General features: G+C 47.5%; 2 protein-coding genes across 6 annotated transcripts in view; both read left to right on the forward strand.

The window, feature by feature from the left end:
* PPP6R1 (protein phosphatase 6 regulatory subunit 1) overlaps nt 1-4,059 on the forward strand; it is a 65,929-nt gene extending 61,870 nt beyond the window's left edge. For all 5 annotated transcript variants that reach the window (XM_029584215.1, XM_029584211.1, XM_029584213.1 and 2 more), the window contains one exon: nt 1,500-4,059. In XM_029584215.1, the coding sequence (XP_029440075.1) occupies nt 1,500-1,503 (4 nt within the window). In that variant the 3' untranslated portion in view covers nt 1,504-4,059. The remainder of the gene's footprint in view (nt 1-1,499) is intronic.
* A 7,133-nt stretch (nt 4,060-11,192) lies between these two features.
* On the forward strand, nt 11,193-13,535 carry TMEM86B (transmembrane protein 86B). The gene is made up of 3 exons (XM_029585194.1): nt 11,193-11,409; nt 12,431-12,683; nt 12,767-13,535. The coding sequence occupies exons 1-3, from the start codon at nt 11,359-11,361 to the stop codon at nt 13,192-13,194; spliced, it is 732 nt and encodes a 243-aa protein (XP_029441054.1). The 5' UTR covers nt 11,193-11,358; the 3' UTR covers nt 13,195-13,535.
* Nucleotides 13,536-22,526: the final 8,991 nt, after the last annotated feature.

The raw sequence follows: 22,526 nt of genomic DNA on the forward strand, positions 1-22,526 counted from the left end.
TGTCAGTGAGGCATGTCTTTGAGACACATAAGGATATTTTGATATGTTTACAGTGCTTGATACACTAAAGCTTCAGTTGGTGGTGGACTCTTACTGTGGAGGTCCAGCTCAAGGGGTTTCAGTAGCCTCTTTCCGGATACGTCTTGTTTTGTTCCTGGGGTGAAGCACGTGTGCGCTTCCTTCAGGGTGCTGCTGTCACAGGGGCATTTAAATTTGGTGTTTAGTGCCTTGGTGGATTCTCCTTTTGAGTCACTAAAGCACGAGTCCAAGAAAGATCTCTCCCTTAAAATGTTTTCTGTTTGTGATTTATTCCACCAGAAGTGTGAGAGAATTTCAGTCATAACCTGATAAACATTGCATGGTATTCTTAGTGGATTCGGTGTCGTTTCATCCAGTGCTGTCCTTTTCGCCTAAGGTTTCTCCTTTTCCCTGATGAGCTCTTCCAGCCTTTGTGGAGTAGAATAGTCGTGGGACAAATAGATCATAAGCTTCTCCTCTATCTTAAGGCAGCTAACCCTTACAGGAAATCTGATAGGCTGCTTGTTTTATTCGCCAGTCTGAGAGAGGGAGAAGCAGCTTCAAATGCATATCTGTCCTGATAGATCAAGACAATGATCTTTGGCTTACTACTTGAAAAGGTTGCCAAATTTCAGAAGCTGAACCGAAGAATCAGCAGTTGCTTTGGAGGAATTTTATAAGACCAACTACGTGCCTTCCCAAGCCATTACAAGCTTAACGTTTCAGGCTAGAACGGATGCTGCCTTCAGAGCAAGTGTGCTAAAGACAGTTCTGTCTTAACACCCCCATTAATTGAGGCTTGGATACTTCCCATGTGTCTGGACATGGTTTAGCAGGATGCTAAGGAAGGAGAAATGTAGTTTCACCTGTTCATTTCTTTTCCTTTAATCTTGCTACATGCATCCCCGTCCCTTCCCGGGAAGTCGGTGACTTTTTTTTCTCTAGTTTTTGTTTCGGTTTTTTTTTTTTTTTGGAATCTGTTTTAGGGAAGGATCCTTCTCTCTTTAAGGGGAAAAAAATCTTGATATTTTCTAATTCTTCTTCCCTTTCTTAGGTGGTGAAGAGATTGTTGGAGGATTCTTCTCTTGTGGTGACTTTTTTTTTTTTTTTTTAATTACTGGTATTTGACTGAGCGGCCTCCCTGTAAATAGTGGTGCTGTTGCAGAACAAGGTGTTCTGTCTCCATGTGCTGGTGGGGCAGAAACACATCTGGACAGATGTAGCAGGATTTAAAAGAAATTAAGGGGTAAGACTGACTTTGTCCTTCGTGTGCATTTTGTTTTGTCTTTACCCATGGGCACGGTTTACAAGCAACACTCATGCTACCTCTGTCACAACTTGGCTGTGCCTCTGGCTACCTGGGTGTGCATGCTTTATCATCCCTCTTCCCCTTAGAAGCTTCTATACTAGACAGGGATCCTGCATTGTACGAGTCTGCCGTAAGTCTCTGAAATGTCCCTCTTTTTTCTTTTCTTCCCTAGATAAATCCATGAAATGTCTGTCCACGCCCCCCACCCTTGCAGGAGGTATCAGCTAGGAAAACAGGAAGCAAGCAGCAGTACTCCCCTCACCTCAGCTTGCTGGAGCCGAGCAGGATTTGGAGAGGGGGAGGACTGGGGCTTTGGCCCTGCTTGCTCCGGCCAGTTGCCTGTGCCAGAGACGACTGGACTCGACCGGCGCAGCAGCGAAGAGAAAATCGAATTAACCTGACGGAGACCTCGAGTTAGATGAATTTCATGAACACCACTCCCCTCCTTCTCCCCCCACCCACCCCTGCCCAAGACAGCGGTTTCTGCTATGTGTAAAAAAAAAAAAAGAAAAAAAACAAGGAAAAAAAAAAAACCCTTCAACAATTTTGCACTGAAATCTGTGGAAGTCGTTCCTTAAATTTAGATAGATATATAAATATAGAGAAAGTGACTTTAATCTTAAATATGGTGAGGAAAGATTTCTGCTAGAGCGCAGCCCCAGAATTGGTGGTGCTCCTGGGCCTGAAGCCTGTACTCATGTTAGGCAGTGCGCAGGGTATCCTTTTTTTTTTTTTTTTTTTTAAATATCTTGGCCCTCTGTTTCCTTGCATTTAGGGCAGCTGTGAGGGTGGAGGCAGTAATGCTCTGGGTAAGCTTTATAAATGAGCTTCCCTCCTCCTTCCTCTATTGCAAGAGTGGGATGAGCCTGGGGTGGGGAGTGTCTGTGGCGCGGGTCTGAGCAGCTTCACTGTGTCTGTACTGCGTAACCCAAACGTGGTACAAGAGGGCTGTTTTTCCCCTCCCCCAAGCTCCCTTTTAGCATTGTCTTGGGGCTGTTGTCTAGTGGTTTACAGTTTAGGGACTGTTAAATGGTATTACAGAATCCTACCCCACCTTCATCTGTCCCCTGTCCCCGCCCCCCCCTAAGGCTGCACTTAATACATTGTGCCTTAGGCGCTTCCCACCCCACCTTCACTGAATGTGTAACTTGTGGAGAGGGTCACTGCCACAGCCTCCTGGAAGCTCTGGCAGGCGTTGGCACCCTTGGATCAGAGGAAGATGGCTATCTGGGTCAGGAACCATCAGCAGCACAGCCAGGAGCAGAAGGCGGGCTGTGGTAAACACTGAATTATAATTCCTTCAGACACCCCCCCCCCCCCCCTATCAAATTAAAAATAAAGCAAGCAGCATATTTAGTACTGTGGAATCAGTTCAGTCATTCAGTCCCTTTCTGAACTGTGTTCTGGGCCCCCCACCCCAGGAACCATCCCAGAAAGCCAAGCTAAAGCTATTACAGGATTAATTTGTACTGCTGCTAACACCCCCCCCCCCCCCCCAAGTCAGGTACTGTGCAGGTGATACCAAGTGCCTTAAAATAATACCTCCCTCTCCCCCCCCCCCCCCAGCTTCAGTTCCCTGTGTCCTCTGGCTGCAGAGAGACTGTAAAGAACCCTCCCTCCAGCGGTGGGATCTGGCTCTGCCATTCCTGCGTGCCGTGGTACGTGGATGCAGCCAGCTGCTGGTTGTGGCTTTTGTCTCCTGTTTTGAATATAAAAGGTGAAGGGGGGTGGGGAGGAGAGCTTCCCCCCACCCACTCGTTGCTCTGCCTGGCACAGCAGTTATGAAAGTGTTAGTGGCTGCCCTGTGCGGCGTGGCGTGGCTCGCGGTTTAAAACAAAAATGCATCTCCAGTCTCTGGAGCTGGCCAGCAAGGGCATATGCGAAGGAAGATGGGGTCTGCTCTGGTAGTGGGCACTGTGGCCATTCTAGCAGTGGTGTGGGAACCTGGATTAGCACATTTTGTTTCTGGGAACCCCCCCTGGTGCTCAGAGCGGGAGCAGTGCCCCCCCCCCTCACCCCATAACACTCTCAAATCAGCGCTGGTCTTGCTTTCCCAAAGAAGACTGAGGCCTTGCCCCTTGCAGCATTGGGCGCTGCATTAGCCTTGTGGCTGTGAGCCAGAGCGCCACTCGGAGTTGAGGCCAAGCGGGGGGGGGAAGCTCCAGTCTGCATCTGAAACGTTGGTGCGGATGCTGCTTCCAGGTCTCGATTTAACCAAAGTGACCAGTAAAGAGCGTTTGTGGTTTAAAAGTTGAGACCAGTCCATGTTGGTTTTTTTTCTTTGCTGTATTATAGTTAAGTAATTTTATGCCCCCCCCCCCCTCATTTGCTTCAGCCTCCACCACAGCTATGCTTCTACTGGGGAGCTTGGGGGGTTACCTCCCCATCCCTTCCCTGCAGATGTGCCTTTTGCTAGCCCCCTGCAGACTGGGGCAGGCTTTGGGGAGGGGGAGGGGATGTGACAGCCAGAGCTGAGCAGGGAAAGGAATATAATTACCCTTGGGCATTGGAATACAATGTGAGTAACAGAAATGGAACTGAAGCCACTAGAAGAGAAGGGGAAAGATCATTAGAGCATTTTTTTTTTTTAATGAAAAATAAAATGTTAAAAAATGACTTCTAAAAACAAAGTAACTTATGTATTTTTTTTCATCTTAAGAACATTTCAAACGTGTTCCTTTTTATTTTTGTTGGCTGGATTGTAAGAGAAATAAATTATGCATATTCTTGCTTATGATGTCTACGAATCAATGGTGGGTGGGTGGGTGGGTGCTTGCTTGGCAAGGGAATAGCGGGGTGGGAGATGGCAGCTGTCCCTGTCAGTGGGTGAGAAGTGACTTGGGTAACAATGAACAAAATCACAGCCAGGGAAGATCTTCCAGTGCCGTAGGGTAGTTAAGTCTAGTTCAGAGAGCTAGACTTCGGCCTTGCCTTTGGGTGTCTGATCGCCGCTACAGTTGGCAGAGGAATTTGGGAGACTCCCATGCATGCCTGAAAGCATTGCCGGAAGATGGTGCCCTCTGGACTTCCATAACCCATCTGTGTTGTCCCCATCCTGCTATAGCTAAGCAGTTTTTTGGGTTTTTTTTTTTTGTTTTTGTTTTTTTTTGGCTGTCTCTTAGCACAGCATGGCTCTGGGGCTCTATTGCTTGTAACACTCAGACTGGGTTGCACGCCTCTATCCCCTTTTGCTTACTTGAGAGCAATGGGTCAGTCTGTGCTGAAGATTTGGAGTAGCTGTGCTGGGTTAGCCTTTTGAACAAGATGACCAGAGAACCCAAGGGGCCCATTTTTTTTTCTTGTGCGGTTCTGGCGTAAGCGTGATGTGTTTGCAGATGACTGCTGAACTCAGTGCTATAATGGCTTTGCTTCTTGCTGTTTTCTTTTTTTTTTTTCTGATGGGGGAAAGCCCCTTGCCAGGTTTTCTGGGAATCAGTGATGGTTGCAGCCTTGCTTTTTCTTTCTGTGGCGCCAGGTTTTGCAAATGTGTGGCAATATAGAGGCCATGGTGATGGTAAAGCTGAGCAAGGATGAGAGCTGTGATTGCAGCCTCAAACTCCCTACATCTGAAAACACTGTAGCTAGCTGAAGAGACCGCAGGAGCGGTGACTCCAAAATATGAATACGGCCCTGCTAGCTGAAGAGATGGGGGAGAGCAGCAGCCTCTGCTGCCCAGGCATTTCATCTTATATCCTAGGACAAGCAGGATGATAGTCCTTGCATATGGGTGACATCATCGATGGAGCCCTGGTACAAAAAACTTCTATCAAAGTCTCCCTTCAGTCCCTCTTTTTTCTGCGGTGCTGTAAGCCTCACGTGATAGCTCTGTGAGACTTTTTCCTCACGGAAAATATAACTTTTCAGTCACAAAATTATCTACTCTGGTCTCCCTTCGACATATCATCCGGTGAGTACTTTGAGTCATTTTTTTCAGTCGATTCCTGTCACCTTTATTCGATACCCGCAGGCCATCGACCGTTACCCGGCCTATTTTTTCAGCATGGCCTCGGGATTCAAAAAATGCCCAAATTGTACCCGAGCTATGTCGATAACCGACCCACACAACGTTTGCGTTTTATGCCTGGGATCAGGCCACGATGTCCGTGCTTGTACAACTTGCGCCCAGATGACACCGAAGGGCAGGCGTGCCCGGTTGGATAAAATGGAGCTGTTTAAAAAAAAAACTCACTTCATAGACATCTTCGACATCGTCACCGAAGAAATTGTCACCCTCTGTTGAAAAACATTGAGGTAAGAAAAAGGCCGATGACTGTCAGTCACCGACCCCCTTCTGGATCTTCCATAGCTTCTTCATTGACATCTACGAGAGAACATCATGAAAAAGACGCCATCGACACCGTTCTGTCTCCGATCCATCGGAGGGAATGGCATCCGCATTGGCACCGAAGGACAGCAAGCAGATGCCGAAGCATGTCCGGGTACTAGAGCCACCATGTCCCTCTATACCCGAGATACCGAGGCGCTCTCCACCGGGATTAGTGTTAGAGACTATGCCACCATGCTCGGTCGTGGAAGAGCCAGTAGCATCAGTCTTACCTTCTCCTGTGACAGTGGACCCAGTCTCCAGGGAAGAAGTGACTTCCATGGTCCAACAGGTGATCATCGAGGCATTCCAGAAATTCCAGCCTCCTTCCATGCCAGCACCAGTACAGACACGGCACAGACGCCAGAACAGTCGATTTTTCAACCTCTACTGAATAGAATCGACGCATTAATTGGAGCTTTTCCAGCACCAACACATGACGCCGACAGCTCCCCTGATGTGGCCATAGACACCAGCGATGTCTAAACATCCATCGATGATTCCTTTGATTCCAATTCCAGGTTCATCGGAGGACGATGTGAGGGACTCTGATTCCTTCCCGGGGCCATTGGGCCTTCAACACCCCCGGGCACCGACATTACCTTCAATGCCACTCCCGGATCCATCGATGCCATCATGACCCGGTCCATCGGGCGATGCCGGCCATCGATGCCTTTCGATTCCCCATTGATGCCTTTACTGTCTCCTTCCATACCAAAGCAGATTCCAACTCAACCATCGAAGTCTGCTTCTAAAACAAAGCATCCTCTTCCAAAACACAAACTAGATCCTTCTGGCTCACCTTATCAACCTCACTACAGTCCTTGGGAGGATGTAGACACTGATACAGAAGATTTATAGTCTGAGCCTTCTCCACCAAAAGAGCGAAGGAAGTCCCCTCCTGAGGACCTGTCCTTTGCAAATTTCATAAAGGAAATGGCAGATATAATTCCCTTTGAATTGCTTACTGAAGAGGATACAAGCCACAAGACTCTTGAAGTGTTGCAATTTGATGTACCAAAGGATGTGATGGCAATACCCATTCATGAAGTGCTTCTGGAATTTCAGCATCGATTATGGGAACATCCTTGCTCGGTGTACCGGCTGTAAACAGAAGAACAGACACAACATACCTGGTACAACATTTCCCATGTTTCCAAAAACCGCAATTGCCACACCACTCAGTGGTCGTTGAATAGGCTCAGAAAAAAGCCCGGAAACACAAACCACACTCTTCTGCTCCACCAGGAAAAGAACAGAAGTTCTTAGATGGCTTAGGAAAAAAAAGTTTTTCAAGGATCCATGCTGGTATCTAGGATTCTGGCATACCAGCTTTATATGACGCAATATCAAAGAAACTTGTGGAAACAAGTTCAAGATATTGCCGATAACCTCCCTCAACAACAGCAGCTGTCACTAAATACTCTGCCAAAGGCCTCGAATCTGGCAAATACGAAGTACGAGCGGCTTATGACTCATTTGAGACATCCACCTGTCTATCAGCAGCTGGAATCAACTCACGAAGGTGGGCTTGGCTCAAAGCCTCTGACCTCAGGTTAGAAATCTGAGACTGGCAGATCTCCCATGTACTGGAGACAATCTCTTCGGAGAAAAAAATTCAAGACACTGTCTCCCACCTAAAAGATCACCATGAGACACTCCGTCAGCTCTCCAGATTACCATCTGATCAGCCTTCTTCCTTACGAAAAGCTAACAGAAGAGATACCAGGAGGCCTTTCTATAAGCCTAGAAAGTACTATTCACCTGCTTCTTCAGCGTGTTCCTACCGTCTGCCACAAAGGGGATGTATACGCCAACCAAAGCAGACAAAAACCCAGCCACCTCCACAAACTGGTCTCGCAGCTGGTTTTTGAAATACATGAAGAGAATAGAAGCCTCGCCATCAATCCTATGCCCCATTTACCAATAGAAGGTCAACTCCATCATTTCAAACACCAATGGAGTCTCATTACAAAAGATCAAGGGGAATTAGCCATATTGAATCGGGGATACCCTCTCAAATTCAAAACAATACCCCCGCATTTGCCACCCATCACACTTTGGTCAAGCACTGTCATCACGTCTCAACTTCAAGTAGAACTCTCAACTCTGCTGACTAGCAGGGCTATCGAATGAGTTCCCCGGTCTCAACAAAGCAAAGAGTTCTGTTTCCTAATACCAAAGAAAACAGGTGCCCTTCGCCCTATCTGAGACCACTGCAATCTCAACAAATTTCTTCAAAAAGAAAAATGGCTGGTGGTATCTCTGGGAACCATCCTTCCTTTGCTTCAATGGGGCGATTGGCTCTGTTCTCTAGATCTTCAAGACTCTTATGCATACATCCCCATTTTCATACAGTGCCGCAAGTACCTACGATTTGTCGTGGGAAAACATAGTTACCAGTATAGAGTCCTGCCATTCGGACTCGCCTCTGCTCCTCGAGTATTCACAAAATGTCTAGCAGTTGCTGCTGTATATCTAAGAAAAAAAACAGTATCCATGTTTTTCCCTACCTAGCCGATTGGCTAAGCAGAAGTCTATCCAGATAGGAAGCTATGTCTGCCTTAAAAAAGCACAATAAGACTATTACAACTCTCAAAAATCCCACATTGCGTCATCTCAGCTCTTCATGTTCATCGGGGCAGACCTCGACACCCCAGTGGTGAAAGCTTTTCTTCCAAACGACTGTGCCAACAATCTAGCATGATTGGCGAATTCAGTAACCCACTGCCAGTTTGCCTCTGCCATCAACTTCTAGCGCTACTAGGACCCATGGCCTCTACAGTACATGTTACCCCTATGGTGAAGTTAGCCATGAGAAGAATTCAATGGACCTTTGAAATCTCAGTGGTTCCAAGCTTTCCAACCATTGTCATATACAGTTCAAATCACCCACCAATTACACCTTTTGCTCCATTGGTGGACAAATCAAGCTGCCTTAAAAGCAGGTCTCCCATTCCAGCAATCAACTCCACAACTCATCTTGATCACAGATGCCTCCAATTTGGGATGGGGGGGGGCACATGTCAATAACCTTCAAACGTAAGGTATGTGGACTACGCTCGAAATGAAGTGTCAGATAAACTTCTTAGAGCTTCGAGTAATGCGTTATGCCCTTTATGCCTTCAAGGACAGCCTCTCGAACAAGACTGTGCTGATACAGACAGACAACAGAGTAGCAATGTGGTATATAAGAGCCTGTGCCTCCCTGTTTATCTGCTCTGTCAAGAAGCAGTACAGATTTGGGCCTGGGCTCGCTAGCACTCCATGCATCTCTGAGCAACTTATCTGGCAGGCATACAGAACGTTCTAGCAGATGATCTCAGTTGGTTTCCATCCCCACGAATGGGCTCTGGATCCAGATGTAGCGAGCAGAATCTTTGAGCTGGGGTCACCCAGCCATAGACCTCTTTGCATCTAAACTGAATCACAAAATGGAAAGATTCTGCTTCTTCCACGGATATCAACCAACGTTCCCCAGGGATGCTTTTGCTTGCCTCTGGAACACAGGTCTTCTATATGTGTATCCTCCGATCCCGCTCATATCCAAAACTCTCGTGAAGCTACAACAGGACAGAGGGACAATGATCCTCATAGCCCCGTACTGCCCTCGACAAGTATGGTTTCCCATACTCCTTGACCTCTCAATCAGACAACCGATTTCGCCTGGGCACAGTGCTCACTCTTATAACTCAGAATCAGGTTCAGTTGTGTCATCCCAACCTGCCAACTCTTGCCCTGACAGCTTGGATGTTGAAAACTTAATTCTGCAACCGCTTAATCTTTCAACCCAAGTATTGGAAGTTATTGTAGCTTCACGAAAGCCTTCCACCTGTAAATCTTACCACTCAAAGTGGACAAGATTTAGCAAGTGGTGCACACAAAATGGTTTTGACCCCTTTTCTTGCCCCACTCCTTCTTTGTTGGATTACCTGTGCCACCTTTCGGCTTCTGGTCTATAGCTATCTTCTGTAAGAGTACACCTAAGTGCCATAGCAGCATACCACAAGGGAATAGGGGATGCACTGATAACAGCGCAATCCCTAGTGAGTCGATTTATGAGAGGCTTACTCCACCTTAAGCCTCCCATTTGACCACTTGTTACTGAATGAGACCTAAATGTAGTGCTATCCAGGCTCATGCGATCCCCCATTTGAGCCTCTGCACACCTGTGATGAAACATTTCTTACATGGAAAGTATTTTTCCTAGTAGCCATTACATCTGCTAGGCGGGTTAGTGAGTTACAAGCTCTTGTCACATATTCACACTACACAAGGTTCTTACATAACCAGGTAGTTCTTTGCACTCACCCCAAATTCCTACCAAAAGTGGTAATGGATTTTCATCTCAGTCAATCCATCGTCTTGCCTACTTTCTTTCCAAGACCACACACTCACCAGGGCGAGAGAGTTTTACACACCTTAGATTGTAAACGTGTGCTAGCTTTTTACCTGAACCGTATGGCAGTCCATAGAAAATTCACCCAACTCTTTTTGTTTCTGTTGACAATAAACCAGGAGTTGCAGTGGGAAAACAAACTCTCTCCAACTGGCTAGCAGACTGTATCGAATTCTGCTATAAAAAAGCAGGTATTCCTCTCCAGGGGCGAGTAAAAGTGCACTCAGTAAGGGCTATGTCCACATCAGTAGCACACTATCTTCAATGCCTATTTCTGATATCTGTAAAGCTGCAACTTGGAGTTCTCTTCACACCTTTGCAGCACATTACTGTTTTGACCAAGAAGGACAACACGATTCAGCCTTTGGACAATCTGTCTTAAAGAACTTAGTTCCAGTATAGTACCAACTCCTTCTATATCCATCCTACTGTGATTTCAGGCTGCCTCATTTTTCCCAGCAGTACACCAGTTGTTGTGCCATTGCACAAGTTGTATGCTGTTGGTCCAATACAAAAATGACTCAGCCTGTAGCTTGCTAATCACCCATATGTGAGGACTATAATCCTGCTTGTCCTGGGCTAAAGCAGAGTTGCTTACCTTGTAGTAGGTGTTAGCCCAGGACAGTAGGATGTAGTCCTCCCGAAACCCACCTGCCACCCCGTGGAGTTGGGTCTTATATGTTTTATTATTTTATTTTTTCGCTCCTGCTTATTGCTACAAAGGAGATTAAAGGGAGAGACCCCCCCCCCCCCCCCATGCCTGAGAATATCATGGCATGCTCAGTGTGCCAGCCAAAAGTTTCTAGAAACTTTGACAAGTTTTCCATATCAGGGCTCCAGTGATGATGTCACCCATAGGTGAGGACTACATCCTGCAGTCCTGGGATAACACCTATTACAAGGTAAGCAATTTTGCTTCCTCTGATCTGCCTCTTCACTGGTATCTGATTTCTTGCAGTCATGAGCATTGCAAAAGCAACTTCCACCTAAGTGGCTTTTTCTCCCCAGCCAGCAGATGGAGACAGAGAAGAAAAGCTTTGCTATCTTTTTGCTACATAAGACCATGTGCTACCTGCAATCATTTTGTCTTCTTTGGCGCCAGCAGATGGTGGAGGTGCAAAAGGCTACAGCCAGACTTAAAGGCCCAATTGGGAGCTGAGCAAATCCCCTTTATCAGCTGCTAAAGTTAAAAGTCCACCGGGCCACCTGGCAGGTTAAAGTGTAACTGATAATCCGCACCCCTTCCCTTTCTCTCCTGTCTGTGCCACTCGCTGCACGGAGGGCACACGCAGGGCCTAGCTGCAGGACATGGACCTCTTCGAACCCAAGCCACGATCCAAGAAGAAGAGCCTAGCCTCTGTAAGTCTCTGTGGCTGTGTTTGGGGGAGGGGCACATCCAGTCTCACTTGCCACTATTAGCTCTTAGTACTGCGGGGGGGGGGGGGGGTTGGTATGGAGCTACTTTGGGAGGTGGATACAGGGAAGAGATTTAAGAGAAGGGATGCTGTTGCAGTCCACATGGGTGAATGATGGGAGGGAACAGTTACCTTATTAGGGGAGTGTTGCCTTTTAGCAGAGAGTAGGATACCCCTCAAGAAGCCCCCTCCTCACTTCTAGGATGGGAGAAACTGTCAGAGGTTTTATGACATCGCCTGTTTCTTTTTATCAGGCAAGTAAGCCCATGGGAGAGAGCTTCCTTCTGATGATGGCTGGTGCCTACCTGGCAGCCCTCCATCCTCTTGAACTGGAGCTTTGTCCCCACACCCTCCACCTTGGCTGATGCCAGATGAGGAGAGTGTCCATGCCCAGCCCTGGCCGGTGTGGATCCACACCTGCTACTGTGCTGAGGGAGCCCGGGACCCGCCTTCAGCGTGTTCAGTGAAGCTCTCCTACCTCACACTAAGCACCCTGCCATTCACCCAGACGTTAGGCAGGAGGAGCACTTGTAACCCATATAACCACTTACTCTAGCAAAAAAAAGGGCATAAGATACCAAATCTCCCTGGTCTGTGTGTTACTGTGCTGCTAGAGCTCTAGGTTTCAGCATAGCTGGGGGTGTTAGCCTGGGCCTAAACTTAACCAGCTGTTTGACTGTTGAGGGTGCAGTGCAATCTTCAGAAAGTTAAAACACTTAATTTTTTTTTTAATGTTTAATTCTGATCTATTTAAAGGGGAGAAATTGTAAAATGACAGAAAGCAGTTCCACGTTTATTTAGTTGCTTGGATCAGAGGAGGATTTGGTCTGATACTCTGAGTAATTCTAGCATTGGGGTGCTGGTGCTCTTGCTCCCAGCCTGGGCTGTGCCAGAGCAGGGATGGGGTGGAGATGCCCCCCCCCCCCTACTCACTTCTGAAAGACTCTCTCCCTTCTTGCCACCAGGTCAGGAGCCTCACCCTCTGCCTACTGCCCTTCATTGTGACCTCTGCTGCTTATTTTGCCCTCTGGCCTCCCCCCACGGAGCCAAGCTGTTTCCAGGCCCTGCTGAAGTGCCTTCCAGTCCTCAGCCTGGCTTTCTTTGTGGTTGCCCACAGCCATGGGCGCCTGGTACCTTACACATGGAAGATCCTGCTGGCTCTGCTGCTGTCTGCGGCCGGGGATGTCTGCCTCCTCTGGACTGACCTCTTTCTCCATGGTGAGCCTGGGACTGGGGCTGGGCTTCCGTTCCTTTTTGGAAGTTGATTTCATTTTACTTCATGTGTGTTTTATTTCTTGCAGGGATGGCTCTTTTTGGACTGGCTCACCTCCTCTACATCCTTGCCTTTGGCCTGAGACCGTTGCACCTTCACTTCTTTTTGCCACTGGCTATGCTGGGCGGTGCCTTCTATGCCTTCCTGCTCCCCTACTTGCAGGGACCGCTGGTCTATGCAACCGGTGCCTATACTGCCCTAATCAGTGGTTTGACGTGGCGGGCGCTGACACGGGCTCGCCGGACCCCGTACGGCCGCTCCTGGGCCCACATCTCCTCTGCGGTGGGTGCCATCATCTTCATGGTCTCTGACAGCACCCTGGCGGTGGACCGGTTCTGCTTCCTGCTGCCCCATGCCCACCTTATTGTGATGGTGACCTATTATCTGGCTCAGCTGCTTATCGCCCTGTCTGTGACCCAGCCCAGCCCTAGTGATGAACTCTGGAAGGTGGAATGAGGGTGCAGTGAGGTTTTGCTGCTGATGCCCTGCTGTCAGGGGTGGTTCTGTGCCATTGCATGGAAGGAGCTGCAGTTCTCAGTTCTGCTAGAATAGTGGAGAAATTACAGCTCTGTGCATGCAATGGGGGTTGGGGTAGGGTATGTTCCCCCCCATGTTTTCTGTGCTTAAGTTCTCTCACTATTGCCCCAATCTCTTGTGGTACTTTCTCCATTAGGTGAATGCACCTACAGCTTTCAGAAAGTAAAGGGTGAAGGGATTGGTTGGTGGAGCTGGACCTCACCCTCCGTGAAGAAAGGGTTAGAAAGTTGTAATATCAATAAAGTGAGTTGAGAATGCAAGTCTGTGTTTCTGTCTCTGGGAGTGGCAGAATAGGGTCTAAGGGGGAGCAGGAGCCCATTACCAGCCCTGGTTTTCAGGATGGCCACCATGGCTATGCAGGAGAGAGGTTTGCATGCACTGTGGCCATTGGATGCAGTTCTGTCTTCTGCAGTTTCCAGGTGGACATCCTGCGACCCACTAGCCTAGGGCTAGGAATCTCTGGTTCTTGAGTGCCACAAGCAGGGCGGGGCTTCAGGCTCTCCCCAAGGGATAGGAGTGACACTGATTTGCATGCGGATCTCTCATGTATAGGCATTCTGGTGAGCTTGAAAACCAGGCTTGTTTGTGCCTCTCCAGGATTGGAGTTGGCCACCCTTAGGCTAAGGCAATGGAAGTGCTGGAGCAGGTGTAGGAAACCCTGGTCCTTTCCTGCAGGTGAATGGCAGAATTCTCCCCTTCAGCAGGCAGCCATGGGGGGGGAGAGAGTGAGGAGTGAGCAGGTGTGATGAGAATAAAAGGGAAGGAGAAAAAGCCCAAACTTGAGAAGTAGAACTGGAAAAGAGGGAAAGCTGACTGGGATGGGAGTGGCTTATTAGGTCAGAAAGGAAGGCCAGGGACTCTGCCCCTGATTATGGAGCAGCTCAGCTACATCTGGATTTGCTCTCCATGCATGGGCGGAGCTTCTTCTTCCACTTGGCTGGGATAGCGATGGGGGAAAAAAATGGAACTCCAAGTCCCTGCATGCACTGGGGCAAAACCAGGGCTGGAGTCATCAGGTCCTCCTACCCTGACCTTCAGGCCGATCCAACACAGTGTGCTCAGCCAAGCTCACTGTTTAACCGCGGTTGGACGCGCATCCAGACCCCCCCTTATTCCATAAGGGCATACGTGCGTCCACCCCCCTGCGAAACCAATAGCGCTCATCACATGCAAATACGTGTTGATGAGGGTATTTAGATATACTCCCTCATTCCTAAAAGAATGTGTGCCCGACCTGCACATTTTTAGCCTCAGAAATGAACGCCTGCCTGCCCAGAGCAGGAAATACTGCTTTTCTGTACTTCCTCTGTCTTAATATTGTGGCGATATTAAGTTGGAGGAACCAAAAGTTGTATAATTGAGCATCCGTTTTCCTAAGCCGCTGACAGCCACCTCGCCTTGGCAGCGTGATCCCTCATTTAAATATTCAATCTCGGGCCCAGGAGAGGTGAAGGGCGCGTGTTAGGAAAGCAGGTGCTCAACGCTGCCCTTGTTCCGTGCTGCTTTATTAGATCGGCCTGCTTGTGTGGGGGCCAAGTCTGTTTAAGGGTCTGCCCCCCCCCCCCCCTTCATTTTGGGAGTAAAGGGAAATTGAGCTACTGAGCTCCAGATTGGGTCCCAGTTCCTCCCTCCCCAAGAGATCTCTGGATCTGTAGTTACATTGGAAGTGCAGAAAACTACCACTCCCAAGATGCACTGGGGTATAGCCAGGACTGGCTTGCCTGTTCCGCTGACCTGGGGTGAGATGGGTGCCCTCAATCCCAGGGGACATCCTCTGAGGGTCTGCCCTAGGGAAGGAGGCAGCAGGGGATGCAAACCTGGGCATTATGGTCCCTTTCTCTACTCTGTAATTTTATTTTGTGTTTTCCCTTTTTTATTTTAAATTTATTTCTGTAAAATTGTCAGCTTAGGCAGCTTCTCTGAATATGGGGCTGTCTCTGATCCTGGCTGAGCTTTACTGAATATCCACTAGAGGGCAGCCTGAGCAGAGCTGAAAAGGCACAAGGTCCTCATAACAGAGGCATAGCCTTCTAACATGGTAGGAGAAAGCTAACTCTAATAAAGAGGAAAGTTGCCCTGGGCCTGCATCACTGGTATGCAAATTGAAATCCGCCCCTCTCTGTATGGCATCCACACCAGAAGAGACATACTGGCGGCAGTGGACGGCACGTCTACCCGCTCCTGCCCGCCCCGAAAGAGACATACTGGCGGCAGTGGACGGCACGTCTACCCGCTCCAGCCCGCCCCGGAAGAGACATACTGGTGGCAGTGGACGGCACGTCTACCCGCTCCTGCCCGCCCCGGAAGAGACATACTGGTGGCAGTGGACGGCACGTCTACCCGCTCCAGCCCGCCCCGGAAGAGACATACTGGTGGCAGTGGACGGCACGTCTACCCGCTCCTGCCCGCCCCCGGAAGAGACATACTGGTGGCAGTGGACGGCACGTCTACCCGCTCCTGCCCGCCCCGGAAAAGACATACTGGTGGCAGTGGACGGCACGTCTACCCGCTCCTGCCCGCCTCGGAAGAGACATACTGGCGGCAGTGGACAGCGCAGTCTACCCTCCCCTTACCAGCTCCTATCAGCCAAACAGGAGAAGGAGGCCAGTGCCCTTGCAATGCCTCCAGCCCATCCTCCCTCCTTCCCTGAATGACACGTATTGAACCCCGTGGTTCAAAGCAGGATGCTTGGGGCCCTGGCAAGGAAAGAAGGAGGATGGGCCAGAGACACTGTAAGGCCACGGACTTCCTCCTCCTCTTGTTTGGCCAATAGGAGCCCCTGAGTGAGGGAGTCTGGGGGGAGGGGACTGGGCAAGAGAATGAACCAATCAGGAGAGGTGGGGTGGAAGTGAGTGTGTTAACTGGGGATGGGGAGGGAGAGGGAACAGGGTAAGGGGTTCATGGGGGAACAAGGGTGAGGGTTTGTGAGGCGGGGAGAGAGTCATGGTGAGTCAGGGGATTGGGTAGGGGAGGAATTGAAAAAGAGGGAGTGGGGATAAAAGGGAAAAGGGATGGGAGCGTAATCCTGCTACCACACATCTCAGTTACGCACTTCCTACAGTTCACAGTATTTCAACCCTTCTAATGGGGTTAGTGCCTTTGTAAGGTGCATCCTTATACCATGGACTCTCAGAGGGTGTGTCCTTATAACTGGGACTCTTTGTGTAGAAGCAGGAAGAGCTTATGTTATTCTCCTGTGTGCATATAGTTTCCTTTTTCTGTTGACACAAAGGAACAATTCCAATTTACAAAACAAGTTTGTGTGTTCACAAGGATGGACTCTGTGCCTGTGTCACTGACACTTTGTGTCTGGGTGTGAGAGACATTTGTGTGAGATACTGACACTTTGTGTGTGACTGTGACAGTGTGTGTGTGTGTGAGAGAGAGGGACACTGTGTGTGTGACACTAATTGACACTTTGTGTATGTGTGATACACTGTGACACTGTGTGAGAGAGACACTGTGAGACTGTAACTGACACTGTGTGTGAGAGACACTGTATGTGTGTGTGAGATACTGTATAACCGACACTGTGTGAGAGATTGTGTCTGTGAGACTGTAACTGACACTATGAGAGAGACAGACACGTTGTGTGTGATAGAAGCAGACATTGTGTGTGTGTGTGTGTGTGTCTGTGAGACCAACACTGTGTGTAAGAGAGAGAGACTTTGTGTGTGGGAGTGAGAAAAAGAGACACAGATACTGTGTGTGTGTGTGTGTGTGTGTGAGACTGCGATTTTGGTGGCAATTTGTAGGGTTGCTTCCATTGCGTTCCTGACCTTGTTCCTCCACATGTCCTTTATATGTGGTTTGCTTTTCTGGATTTGTCTCACTTCAGTTTCGGTTTGGTGTTTGTTCTTTTTATTGCACCTTGTTGCTTTTGGATTTTGCTGTTTTAGTGCACTGTTATCTTGCACACTGTGCACTTTGATTTGTTTGTATGATATGTGGTATAATTTTTGTGAAAACTGATTGAGATATGTGTCTTATTCTGTTTTTATATCCTCCTTCAACAGATTCTATGGAAAGGCACATTAGAAATTCGAATAAATAAATAAACATCTAGAAATGTGTGTGTTGCTGACAGTATGTGTGTGTGTGTGTGTGTGTGAAACTGACGCAATTGTGACTAACCTTGATCTGTGTGTGAGCTTGACACTCTATGTCTGACACGTGTGTGAAACTGACATTGTATGTGTGACTAACCCTGCTTCTGTATGTGTGTTTGACAGTGTGTATCTGACACTTTGTGTGTGTGAAAATGACACTGTGTATGTGATTCACAGTGTGTGTGTGTGTGAGAGAGAGAAACTGACACTATGTGTGACTAACCCTGCTTCTGTATGTATACTTGACACAGTGAATGTGTCCGTGTCTGACGTGCATGTGAAATTGATGTTGTATGTGTGACCAACCCTGCTTCTGTGTGTGCTTAACACAGCATGTCTGTGTGTCTGACAGATGTGTATGAAATTGGCATTGTATATGTGACTACCCTGCTTCTGTGTGTGGGATTGACACAGTGTTTGTGTGTCTGACACATGTGTGAAACTGACATATGTGTGACTAACCCTGCATCTTTGTATGTGCTTAACACTGTGTGTGTGAAACAGACGTTGTACGTGGGACTGTATCCAGGACAGTTGCTGGATAAAACAGTGTTCGCAGACTCACAGACTGACTTAAAAGAGCAGCGCGGCAACCCCCGGGCTTGCTGCCCAGGGTGGTTGCCCTGCTTGTCCACCCCTTGTGACAGCCCTGTGTGTATCTGTATGTGTTTAATTGACACTGTCTGTGTGTCTGCCACTTGGTGGGTGTTTGGAACTGTCACTGTATGTGTATATCTGAAACTGTGAATGTATATGTGTGTCTGAGACTGACGCTGTGGTTGACAGTGTGTGTGACTGTTACATTTATTTTATTTTTATTTATTTAAAAATGTTTGTATACCGCCTTTGCAATTCAAAGAATTAATCAAAACGGTTCACAATAGACATACATAATGATAAAATAAAATAAAAACAATCAATAAAATAAAAATACAAATTAAAGAATGTTATGCCCCATAATGCGTGTGTGTGCGCATCTGACACTATGAATGTGCATCATTGGCACCGTGTCCGTGAGTGTGTGTCTGACACTGTGAGTGTCTCTGTGTGTATGTATTTCTGACACTATGAATGTATGTGTGTCATTTGGCACCGTGTCTGTGTGTGGATGACTGTGTGTATATCTGATACTATATGTATGTGTATATCTGACACTGTGAATATGTGTATGTGTGGCTGACACTGTGTATAAACCTGCATGCATCTAACACTATAGCTGACAGTGTATGTGTGTTATACTGTATGTATATCTAGCACTGAATGTATGTGTGTCATTGGCACTGTGTGTGTGCGTGACTGACAGTGTGTATGTGTGTGCATCTGACACTGGTTGACTGTGTATGGCTGACAAGTGTGTGTGTCACACTATGTATGTATATCTAACACTCAGGCCGATACAGTAAAATGCGCGGGAGAGCCAGCGCTCCAAGGCGAGCGCCCGCTCTCCTGACGTGCATCCAGGCCACTCTCCTGGGTGCGCGATTTTGTATTTAAATGAGGGCCCACAGTAATAAGGAGGCGCTAGGGACACTAGCTCGTCCCTAGCGCCTCCTTATTGACAGAAGCAGTGGCTGTCAGCGGGTTTGACAGCCGATGCTGAATTTTACCGGCGTCGGTTGTCTAAGCCACTGACAGCCACAGGTTCGGAAAACGGACGTCGGCAAAATTGAGCGTCCGTCTTCCAACCCACGGGCAGATTTTTTTTTTTTATTTTTGATGCCACCGACTTAATATTGCTATGATATTAAGTTGGAGGGTGTACAGAAAAGCAGTTTTTTCTGCTTTTCTGTACACTTTCCCGGTGCCAGCCAAAATTAACGCCTACCTTTGGGCAGGCGTTAATTTCTGAGAGTAAAATGTGCGGCTTGGCTGCACATTTTACTTTCTGTATGGCGCGGGAATAACTAATAGCGCCCGCAACATGCATTTGCATGTTGCGGGCGCTATTAGTTTTTGGGGGGTTGGACACGCGTTTTCCTCGCGCTATTACCCCTTACTGTATAAGGGGTAAAAATAGCGTGTCGAAAATGCGCGTCCAGATGGGGGCTAACGGTGCGCTCGGCCTGAGCGCACCGTACTGTATGTGAATGTATGTGTGTCATTGGCACTGTGGTTGTGTGTATGTGTGGCTGACAATGTGTATATATCTGTGTGCATCTTGATGGTGTGGCTGACGGTGTGTGTTTGTCACACTGTGTGATTGTATCTCCAACACTGTGAATGTATGTGTCATTGGCACTGTGGCTGTGTGTGTGTGTGGCTGATAGTGTGTATATATCTGTGTGCATCTGACACTATGGCTGACTGTGTGTGTGAGTGTCACACTGTGTGTTTGTATATCTAACTCTATGAATGTATGTGTGTCATTGGCACTGTGGCTGTGTGTGTGGCTGATAGTGTGTATATATCTGTGTGCATCTGACACTATGGCTGACTGTGTGTGTGAGTGTCACACTGTGTGTTTGTATATCTAACTCTATGAATGTATGTGTGTCATTGGCACTGTGGTTGTGTGTATGTGTGGCTGACAATGTGTATATATCTGTGTGCATCTTGATGGTGTGGCTGACGGTGTGTGTTTGTCACACTGTGTGATTGTATCTCCAACACTGTGAATGTATGTGTGTCATTGGCACTGTGGCTGTGTGTGTGGCTGATAGTGTGTATATATCTGTGTGCATCTGACACTATGGCTGACGGTGTGTGTGAGTGTCACACTGTGTGTTTGTATATCTAACTCTATGAATGTATGTGTCATTGGCACTGTGGCTGTGTGTATGTGTGGCTGATAGTGTGTATATATCTGTGTGCATCTGACACTATGGCTGACTGTGTGTGTGAGTGTCACACTGTGTGTTTGTATATCTAACTCTATGAATGTATGTGTGTCATTGGCACTGTGGTTGTGTGTATGTGTGGCTGACAATGTGTATATATCTGTGTGCATCTGACACTATGGCTGACTGTGTGTGTGAGTGTCACACTGTGTGTTTGTATATCTAACTCTATGAATGTATGTGTGTCATTGACACTGTGGTTGTGTGTATGTGTGGCTGACAATGTGTATATATCTGTGTGCATCTGACACTATGGCTGACTGTGTGTGTGAGTGTCACACTGTGTGTTTGTATATCTAACTCTATGAATGTATGTGTGTCATTGGCACTGTGGCTGTCTGTGTGGCTGACAATGTGTATATATCTGTGTGCATCTGACACTATGGCTGACTGTGTGTGTGAGTGTCACACTGTGTGTTTGTATATCTAACTCTATGAATGTATGTGTGTCATTGGCACTGTGGCTGTGTGTGTGGCTGATAGTGTGTATATATTTGTGTGCATCTGACACTATGGCTGACTGTGTGTGTGAGTGTCACACTGTGTGTTTGTATATCTAACTCTATGAATGTATGTGTGTCATTGACACTGTGGCTGTCTGTGTGGCTGACAATGTGTATATATCTGTGTGCATCTGACACTATGGCTGACTGTGTGTGTGAGTGTCACACTGTGTGTTTGTATATCTAACTCTATGAATGTATGTGTGTCATTGGCACTGTGGCTGTGTGTGTGGCTGATAGTGTGTATATATCTGTGTGCATCTGACACTATGGCTGACTGTGTGTGTGAGTGTCACACTGTGTGTTTGTATATCTAACTCTATGAATGTATGTGTGTCATTGACACTGTGGCTGTGTGTGTGGCTGACAATGTGTATATATCTGTGTGCATCTGACACTATGGCTGACTGTGTGTGTGAGTGTCACGCTGTGTGTTTGTATATCTAACTCTATGAATGTATGTGTGTCATTGGCACTGTGGCTGTGTGTGTGGCTGATAGTGTGTATATATCTGTGTGCATCTGACACTATGGCTGACTGTGTGTGTGAGTGTCACACTGTGTGTTTGTATATCTAACTCTATGAATGTATGTGTGTCATTGGCACTGTGGCTGTGTGTGTGGCTGATAGTGTGTATATATCTGTGTGCATCTGACACTATGGCTGACTGTGTGTGTGTGAGTGTCACACTGTGTGTTTGTATATCTAGCTCTATGAATGTATGTGTCATTGGCACTGTGGCTGTGTGTGTGGCTGATAGTGTGTACATATCTGTGTGCATCTGACACTATGGCTGACTGTGTGTGTGAGTGTCACACTGTGTGTTTGTATATCTAACTCTATGAATGTATGTGTGTCATTGGCACTGTGGCTGTGTGTGTGGCTGATAGTGTGTATATATCTGTGTGCATCTGACACTATGGCTGACTGTGTGTGTGAGTGTCACACTGTGTGTTTGTATATCTAACTCTATGAATGTATGTGTGTCATTGACACTGTGGCTGTGTGTGTGGCTGACAATGTGTATATATCTGTGTGCATCTGACACTATGGCTGACTGTGTGTGTGAGTGTCACGCTGTGTGTTTGTATATCTAACTCTATGAATGTATGTGTGTCATTGGCACTGTGGCTGTGTGTGTGGCTGATAGTGTGTATATATCTGTGTGCATCTGACTGTGTGTGTGAGTGTCACACTGTGTGTTTGTATATCTAACTCTATGAATGTATGTGTGTCATTGGCACTGTGGCTGTGTGTGTGGCTGATAGTGTGTATATATCTGTGTGCATCTGACACTATGGCTGACTGTGTGTGTGAGTGTCACACTGTGTGTTTGTATATCTAACTCTATGAATGTATGTGTGTCATTGGCACTGTGGCTGTGTGTGTGGCTGATAGTGTGTATATATCTGTGTGCATCTGACACTATGGCTGACTGTGTGTGTGTGAGTGTCACACTGTGTGTTTGTATATCTAGCTCTATGAATGTATGTGTCATTGGCACTGTGGCTGTGTGTGTGGCTGATAGTGTGTATATATCTGTGTGCATCTGACACTATGGCTGACTGTGTGTGTGAGTGTCACACTGTGTGTTTGTATATCTAACTCTATGAATGTATGTGTGTCATTGACACTGTGGCTGTCTGTGTGGGAGGGTGGGTGGGTGACCGACACTGTGTGTGTCCTGCTCTGTTTTACTTCCTCCTATGACTAGGGAGGAGACCTTTAAAAAGAGAAAAGAAGGCGGGCAGAGAGTAAAGTCCTTGCTGGCAAGGAAGCTCTCAGCGTCAGGTGCCGCGCCT

The sequence above is a fragment of the Rhinatrema bivittatum genome, chromosome 19 (genome assembly GCF_901001135.1).
Source record: "Rhinatrema bivittatum chromosome 19, aRhiBiv1.1, whole genome shotgun sequence".
Classification (NCBI taxonomy): domain Eukaryota; kingdom Metazoa; phylum Chordata; class Amphibia; order Gymnophiona; family Rhinatrematidae; genus Rhinatrema; species Rhinatrema bivittatum.